The 9058-nt window shown below is 36.6% G+C and overlaps 1 protein-coding gene across 2 annotated transcripts; it reads left to right on the forward strand.

Annotated features, from left to right (window-relative positions):
* Positions 1–749: 749 nt before the first annotated feature.
* On the forward strand, positions 750–2263 carry LOC110037231 (glutaredoxin domain-containing cysteine-rich protein CG12206). 2 transcript variants are annotated; one of them, XM_020741825.1, is made up of 2 exons: positions 750–1096; positions 1136–2263. In XM_020741825.1, the coding sequence occupies exons 1-2, from the start codon at positions 1083–1085 to the stop codon at positions 2124–2126; spliced, it is 1005 nt and encodes a 334-aa protein (XP_020597484.1). In that variant the 5' UTR covers positions 750–1082; the 3' UTR covers positions 2127–2263. The 2 variants fall into 2 exon arrangements, with proteins under 2 accessions (XP_020597484.1, XP_020597483.1); XM_020741824.1 differs by having other exon boundaries at positions 751–1076; positions 1116–2263.
* The last annotated feature ends 6795 nt before the right edge of the window (positions 2264–9058 follow it).

Below are 9058 nucleotides of genomic sequence, written 5' to 3' on the forward strand. Positions count from 1 at the left end.
ATTGCGAATTCTCCTTCTCTAGCTGTAGTTTTTCCCATCTTCAGTTTTCCACGTAAAAAATTTGTGTTCTTTCTTTTACTTATTTAATTATTATTTGCATCGAGGCGAGATAAAGTTATAACAAAACCTTTAAATAACACTTTAAAAAATAAAATTATTTTCTTTATTCTTTAGCTTTTTTAAGTGATATCTTTAAGCTCTACTTTCAAACGCAACAGATTTATCCTGGGATTTAAGCGAGTTGTATGTTAAATCCTGTGAGACAGCCATTTTGGACAAAATAAAGCCGCGTATTTGTTAAATCCAGATTTCGCCGATTTCGGCCCTAATACGAACCGGTAGATTCATGTTCGTGGGCTAAGGATTTAAGTTCCGGGTTTTTTTAGTTCACTCTACTGTCTTTTTTCACACCAACTGTTGTAAATTCTGATAGGACTTCCCAAATACTATCACAGAATTTATAGGATTTAATAAATTCATTGCAAGGCATTTTCTAAGAGTTAATCCCTTTAAAATTTAATAAATCTGAATTTATTCTCATCCATTATCAGACAACCCCAATAGGTTCTATAAATCAGAAAGTCTACAATTTTCCCAAATTGCTGTTAGATAAATTTCGGTGCCAGCAAAATCACAATAACCAATCGTTTTTGCCTTGATCACAATACCGGATAAGCCGATCAGTGCGAATGCATACAATAATAAAATGCTTTAACTGAACTGCCCTGCGCCAAGCCTCTTCGGTAAGACTGTAAGACTAGAATGAACCAATCTGATAAGGCAGTTGCCATGATACTTCCACAGCCAACCACGTGGCAGACTCTAGTCCTCACGCTAACCTTCAAAAATTTTAGCCATAACCTTACTCGTCAAAAAAACAACAAATTTTTTTGCAAGAGAAGATATGGCACAAGCGATCCACATAGAACTTCCTGTCCACGTCTCACTCACGGCCACTCAAAATCTTCATATTCTCTTCCCCTACTATCTCAACCACAAGTCTGCCTCTCCTCTCCGCATAAATTATCAGCCAAAAGCTTAGCTAGTCACCCGCTAACGACGCACTTGGCACTTGCTCCACTATGGGCTGCGCAAACTCAAAACGGCTCCACCCTTCCACTATGGGCTGCGCAAACTCAAAACGGCTCGACTCTGCGGTGGCCGCCGAAGTCTACCACCTGCCTCCAAGTAGCATCGCCCTCTTCGACATCAGCAAGATAGAAGAGCCCTGGCTCCTCACCACCGGCCCCGTTCACGAACCCATTGACGACAAGCCGCCAAAGCCTGGTCACGTGCCCCTCTCATTGCTTGAGAAGCTCGACTCCTTTGAACTCGCCCCCAAACCCTGGTCTGAAGTCAGCAAGGCATTGGAAGACCTCAAGCCGTCCCTCCACCAAACCTTACCGCCAGCACAAGCCACTGCTAAAATACGTCCCTCATCCCTTCTTCCTAGCAACATCGGTCACGCCTCTATATCGCCCCCGCGCCACCCGCCGCCAGAGCTCGTGGGTTTTCGATCAGTAAAGGAGAACAGCTTCGTGGTGCGGGACCGACAGGAGCGGGAGGGCAAGAAGGAGGCAGAAGAGCTTCGGCGGTGGAAGATCCGGAACCCGCTAGAGAGGTACCCGGAGAGACGGCCGCCAGGTAACTCTGATGGAGTTGTGATTTATACCACAACGCTACGGGGAGTCCGGCGGACGTTCGAGGATTGCGAGAGGCTGCGGCAGGTGGTGGAGGGGCATGCTGTGGAGGCAGGGTTGGAGGTTGACGAGCGCGACGTTTCGCTTCACGGGGATTATTTGAAACAAGTGAGGGAGCTCGTCGGTGAGGGGGTGGTGGTGCCGAGGTTGTTCGTGGCAGGGAGGTATGTCGGTGGGGTTCAAGATGTGGTGGAGCTGGCCGAAACTGGGAAGCTTGGGGAGATGATGAGGTGGGTAGCGAGAAGGATGGGAGGGGAAAGAGGAAAAGGGGGAAGGAGAGTCTGCGAAGGATGCGGAGGGGCGAGGTTCGTGCCTTGTACGGAGTGCAACGGGAGCTGCAAGGTTGTGGCGGAGGACGGGAAGGGGGTGGAGAGGTGTGGGATGTGCAATGAGAATGGACTTGCCATGTGTCCTATGTGTCATTGAGTGGTCAATGAACAAGTTCTTTGTAGATCTTCACCGTTATTATTGTTAAGGATTACATTGAAATATGAGTCAATGTTAAATCAAAATGATAAATATATTGCTCATATCAAATGTAAAGATCAAATTTTCATTTCAAGCTCAAACATCCTCTTTACAAGAAATTTATCAAAATTAATTTCATGACCACTAGTTTATCAAATTAGAAGCTATATTGCCAGTAAATAAAACAATTCGTTATTATTATTGATGGAGAGATAAAAAAGTAAAGTTTATTACAAATTTAATAATATTGTTCTAATTCATTAAACATTGAGGGGAACTTTTAGTAGGATATTTACATATCCAATATTGATAAGAGGTGAAGCTTGATGAAATTATACATCCAAAAAGAACTGGCTATAAAATTATATATATATATAGATAGATACATACATACATACATACATACATACATTTTTTTTGGTTAAAAAGCATTACTTGGCTCTGCATTTTATTCCATCAAAAAAGAATAGTAAAAAAAAGAGTCCTGAGAATCCATCCCACGCTATACAATTCACTCAAAAAATCAAAAAAACCTAAGGATCCTCTACCTCCAAAGAAAAAACAACTCAACGCAAACAAAATTAAAAGGAACAAAGATCAACCAAATTCAGAAATAAGATCCAAGATAGCCAGTTGAGAGAGAGCATGAGGTACCACAAAAGAAATAACTACAGAATTCCCACGAGCACCAGCTTTAGCAGCCCAATTTGATGTCATATTACCTTCCTTTTTGCCGTGCAGCCCTTGAATATCCAAATGTTTAGATAAATGCAAAATATGTTTGATTTGATGACTAATACTCCAATGATGCTTGATATGTAACTTGCAAAATTTTCAAAGAATAAGAGAATCAGTTTCAATTATAAGATGCTGCGAACCAAACGTTTTAGCCACTAGAAGAGCAAAAACAACTGCATCCGGCTTTGCCACAAAAGGAGAATTAGAAAAAGAAGCTGCCATAAACCAACAGATTATAAAACCAAAGAATTTTTACAAACTCCACCAACTCCCGCAGCATTGGAAATCCAGCTTCCATCCGTATTAATTTTAATATAAGGTGCCATAGGACAACTCCATATGACTCGAGAAGAACTCCTAATTGGTTTCTTATAATGGCAAAGTTATTAAGTTGTATGTATGTAAATACATGCAAATTAGGTGGTATGTTTGTAAATCTTCTTCCTCCATATCTTTTTCTTACCTTAATCCCAATTGATGTTGAGGGCTTTACTGCTCTATCTCATTCATCTTTGATCAAAATCATTATTGGAGGTTTAAGCTTCATTGTACATTCCTTCATTTATGATATTGAATTCCTGTTTCTGCAATAATTGGTATGGTTTAAACGTTTTTTCAATTGGGTCAATTCCCCTTTTGGTAATAATGGTTGTGCAATAAGTAAGATTGATATGAGTACTACACTGTCCCCTGAAACAAAATTTGAGGCTTCTTGTGTGGAACTTTACTGGTAGGATTAAGCAGGGATAATTTCCCAAGTTTTTTTTTTTTGATATTAAATGTTTATTCAACCATACTTATATGAAGTGATATCAATTAAAGAAACATCAATTTTCGACAATCCAGTAAGATTCATAATTCAGAATGCATATTGAAGCCTAGGTTCCATTCAATCTTGTCGAATAAAATATGAAGCTTCTGAAAACAAAAAGAGTTTACAATTGAGAGTGGACTAATTGCTTCACACTTTGTTATTGTGGTTTTAGCTGTGAAGTTCACCCGATTGGGGGCTTTGAAAATTTAATTTAGGAAGAGGAGAAATTTTGGAAGATCCAGCGGTATCACGAGCCTTATCCTCGCACTAGACCACAGTAGGATGGGTTGGTTTTATTCGAACACATATCCTAAAACTGCGACTTGTATTTGACTCAACTGAATTGAGGCCAAATTTATCTTGTGGTTCTGAAAGAATTTTAATGCTATTAGAATTGTATAGTGTATGAAGTAGCTGTATATTTAATACCCAAATGCTTACTTCCAGTCATACAGAATTGTCGTAGTTAAATATATTATACAACATTTAAATTGAAATAGGAATGTATTATTCTAAACATTTAATGCACTTATACAACTAACATTTAAATCTGAATATAAGTGTATAAGTTTGTCGAAATTCAATATATTTACCTTTCTAACATCCAAATATGATTGCATATGTGCAGAAATTTCTAGAATCTGAAATTGAGAATTCATAATACTTTATGTTTACCTATATGCCATTCAATCCTATTTTCTAATACTTTTGCAACTATAAAATTTGGCTTTTCAAACCTTAGTGCTTTAAGGTATTGCGGTGTGGTTGGAAATTTTATGCATTTGCTAGCTTAATTTTCTGCTTGTAGTCTTGCTTTCCTTGCTCAATCCCTCTTGGTAGTTTAATGGTTTTGGTATGTTGAAACAAAACCAGCCTTCTAATTACCATCTCTTTCGCATATGAACAGATTTAATTTTCAGTTGGAATTAATTTTTGGTTATATGATATATACAAATTGTGCTCTTTGTAATGGATCGATTTAGTGGATGCCTTTGTAAATATGTTGAAGTTAAACTTTAAATCTTATGAATTTCAGTGATTCTTCTTGTTTCCACGCCTCTCGATTGATAAATGCTGATGAATTGAGTATAATGTATTGATGGTGGCTTGTATGTAAGAAGAAATTGAAAGTTTAAATGTTAGACATGTAAATCTATTGGAATTGAGTGATATACATGTAAATATTTCATTTTCAATGAATTGCATTCATCTTTGGGATTTAATATCTTTTAGAGATAACTACATACAAATTACATGAAACTAGCTATTTACAAATCTTCCATTCACTTTCATACACCTTCCAGAGTATTTCAATTCTTTCGGGTGAGGATCTTTACATATGTACCACTTAATTTTTATGTATTTCCATATTTAACACCTAATCTTAATCTTTACATTCATACCACTAAATTTCTGGGTGTTTACACATAAAAAATCTGATTTCTTTGAATTTACGTTTGTAACACCTGAATTTCATCTTTCGTCCACTAAATCTCTATAAATTTGGTGGTGTATATGTAAATACTTGCACTGAAACTATATAAGTCCTCAAGCTGATGTCAAAATTTGAGGTTATTGTTATGCAAAATTTGAAGATTTATGGTTTGGTATTATGCGAAATCTAAAATTATATGATTTGGTTTTATGCAATTTTGAAATGCATATGGAATATCAGATTGCCCTATAAGCTAGAAATGCGGGTTAAAGACGATGATGCAACAATCACTCTCAGCTCTTCTTTATAGCTGAAATTTTTTAATCAATAATAAATTAAAGGTGCTCTTTTCATACTTTGAGTCACTGTTAGTTCTAAACTCCTCTCAAGAAATTTGTGAACTAATAACAGATACTAGAAATAGACACTACATACATGTACACTACACCTTTAGTTTAAAAGTTCGCATCCTACTTACACGTTAACTCATTAATGAAGTGAGAGGGATTAGAATTGTCTGATTCTAGAATGATTTACTGGTGACTTTTGATTGATATTGATATATAGACTTCGATACTTCAGTTACCTGTGAGATTGTGATAAATAAAGTATCTAGTCTGAGCCCATCCCCAATTTAAATTATTATACCCTATTTTGATTTTTCATATGCTTACCACTTAAATTTTATGAAAAATATGCATGCATAAGTCTTTCATATGTAAGTTGCAAAGGTTTATCTAACTCATTTTCTTTTCATATGCATTTGTATTATACAATTGTAATTTGTTTTGAAGCATCAACAGAATCAACCAGGTACGCCTTGCTCTTTCCTTTTCTTTATTGTACTTGACTACACAAATCTTTCTTTATTTACTGTACTTTATTGCACAATTCTTTTCTTTCTTTATTGTACTTTAATACACAGTTTTTTTTTCTTTTAATATACTTTATTGCACAGTTCCTTCCTTTCTTTATTGTACTTACCATATAGCTTCTTTTTTGATCAAAGGTAGCAAATGTAGAACACATACATAGGAATGGATCCTATAACACATAACCAAAACACCACTTTTAATTTCAACACCTTTCAAAATTCCATAATAAAACATTTTTCAAAACCATAAATAACGTATTCAAACCCCAATAAACTAATAATAACATATGTTCTATCTTCTCTCCCCTCTTCTTGGAACGAGACGACAATGCAGTCAAGTGACGATTCATCACAAGGCAGCAGTTGAGACGACAACAGAAAGCAGAAGGAGGAGCTTCAACTAAACTTCCATAAACTTCAATAACATGCACCCATACGTACAACGTAAATTCTCATACTACATATTATGACTTCTTACGATTGAATGTCATACGATACAAGTCCTAAACTCTTTTTATTTTCTCGGGGCCCTTTACATTTTTCGCTGCTTAGTATTCCAAAAATAATTGTTCCTACTTAAACCTATCTCACTTAAATTTTCCAATAAGCAATCATAGAAAACTAAACATTGAAATCTTGAAAACAAAACCCCGATTTTAATCGAAAGTTTTCTTAGGTGACCTTAGTTGCCTGAGATGTAATTAACAATAGGGGCTTGCCTCTATAGGGACTTAAGAACCCAAATTAATCTAAACCCTATCCAATCTGTGTATTAGATATGGGATTTGTCGGTTATAAAATTTGCAGACCAAAATAGAGTTATAAATTTTTAAGTTTAAATAGTTAAGCCTAGTAACAAGTGATACATTTATCTCTTAAGAAAATATATCATTTATGGAATCGTGTTCAACTATCTTGAATAGTAGATATATGAGTTCCACCCGGTCTCGTTACATTCCAAAAATAAAGAATACCATTTTCAAAATCAAAGCTACATTATGTATCAAATTTAAAATAAAAAATTTTATTTAAAAAAACGGTCAACAATTTCTGGCGACTCTGTTGGGGAATAATTCTTCTCTTTATTTTGATGTGGAGGTTTTATCTTCAAACATCGATAGTGCGTCCATGTCCCTTGTAGGGTAAGAGTACCATTCTTCTGTTGATGTAACTTGTTCACTTCTTTCTTGAGTAGGTATTGTCAACTCTCAAGATTCTGGAGCCATTGTTTAGTCATTCTTAAACAGAGGTTCCAGAATCTTTAAATCTATGTGTGATAGACCCGCAATAGGTGTTATATATTATGGTGGTTTGTTGAGGCAGGTTCGATGTGAAGTTGACCCACTCCAAATCCTGTACTGGGTCTTACACCTCTTTTTTTTATCTCCCATTATTTTAATTTGTTTCAACTAATTAAAACTTCCTAAAATAAAATTTAAACTTCACATAAAAAGATTTGTTCAGATAAGTTTCAAATGAAACACCCAGTTATTAAACGATTTCGTTAATTTTGATATTTGCCATGGATGGAGCATAAAACCAAGCTAACACTGAAAATTTTTAAATGCCAGAAATGTCCTCACCAAAGCTAATTTTCTCTTTTGCTACTGGAATGAATCTAGCTGTCATCAAGGGTCAAATAACTGATGGGTTAGTGATCAAATTCAGACAAGGATTTGAGAACACTGAACTTAAATTCAGAGATGTTATCGTTATTGTTGTGAAGCCGGAAGTGGACCATTTTGCTGAAACTGTTGTGGAATTCCACTTGAAGTCTATTTAGGAGTTTCTCCCTTCGAAAAGCGTTTTAGTTGAGAATAAGTTTGTTGTCCCTGCTAAGTCCGTTGTCAGGACCGTTAACTTTACCGCAAGAAATGTTACTGCTACTACTGCTGGAATAGTTGTTGCTTCACTTACAGATGCAACTGTATCAGTTAAGGGAAAAGAAATTCAAGTGCATGAAGCACCTGTTACTGAAGAGGTTTCAACTTTCACTGGATTTTTCTCTATTTTTAAAGTTCGGTCGAGTTCGAGGCATGCACCTCTGATCCAAACACAGAGGAGAAATGGAATCAAAAGATAGCAAAAATTAAGAAGGCAAAAGTTGCCAAAATGATTATCATCACAGTTACTTCAGATGAGAAGGAGGAGGATGGGCTTCCTGTGTCCTCCCCTCTTTTAAGAGGTAGTAGGTTTCATCCTTTGTCCATTTCCATTGATGAGGAAGATATTTCAAAAATTGCCGCTACGCCGCCTCGATATTTTTGTTACAACCATTAAGTGAAAAAGAAAAAAAAGTCTATGCTGCTAACTCAATTCTATACACTTTTTGAGAAGCTGACAAGAAAAGAGGGTTGTTCTGTTATTGAATCCTTAAGAGATTGGGGCATGTTGTCTCACCCCGGAAGAAGGCTCAGATATTCCACAGAGACAAGTTGTTATGCAACCCATTAGAATGGTTACAAGAGTAGGAGAAGATTTGCCTTTGTGAACCTCTCATACTTTCCGTTCAGATGACCGTCACGTTAACTTTAGTTCTACCACCACTACTCCACCACCACCCAAGGTTTCCATTAAGCAATATTTGGGAGTTCGTGTCTCTTCCACTCTGTTGCTAGTACTGCGGATGCTATTGTTTCTCTGAGGTCCATGGGACGAAAACCAGTTAAGTCCCATCTTGGATTGAGATTGATTCTACCCAGTGTATAAGAAAAACCTCTATTCTGGGCTGAAAAGCCAAGGAATAACAAGAAGGTACTAGCTGATGTGTTTGGTTCATGTGATGGGGGCCCACCATTTCTCGGCATGTTGATGTCACTAGTAGACCATATGGTTCTATGGGGTCTACATTCAAGCTGATGGTGTGGCTGTCTAAGGTCACCAAACCAACACTTATAAAGGTACCTATAATAGAGAGTTCCAGAAAAGACTCTAAGTGTGATATTCTACCAACATAGACCACTACCGTTTTGGAGCCTCCTTCAGAGAGTGTTGCTTGTCAATCGTCGCCTGTTGACATTAAAATTGTT

This window comes from Phalaenopsis equestris, unplaced genomic scaffold (genome assembly GCF_001263595.1).
Source record: "Phalaenopsis equestris unplaced genomic scaffold, ASM126359v1 Scaffold217262, whole genome shotgun sequence".
Taxonomy (NCBI): Eukaryota; Viridiplantae; Streptophyta; class Magnoliopsida; order Asparagales; family Orchidaceae; genus Phalaenopsis; species Phalaenopsis equestris.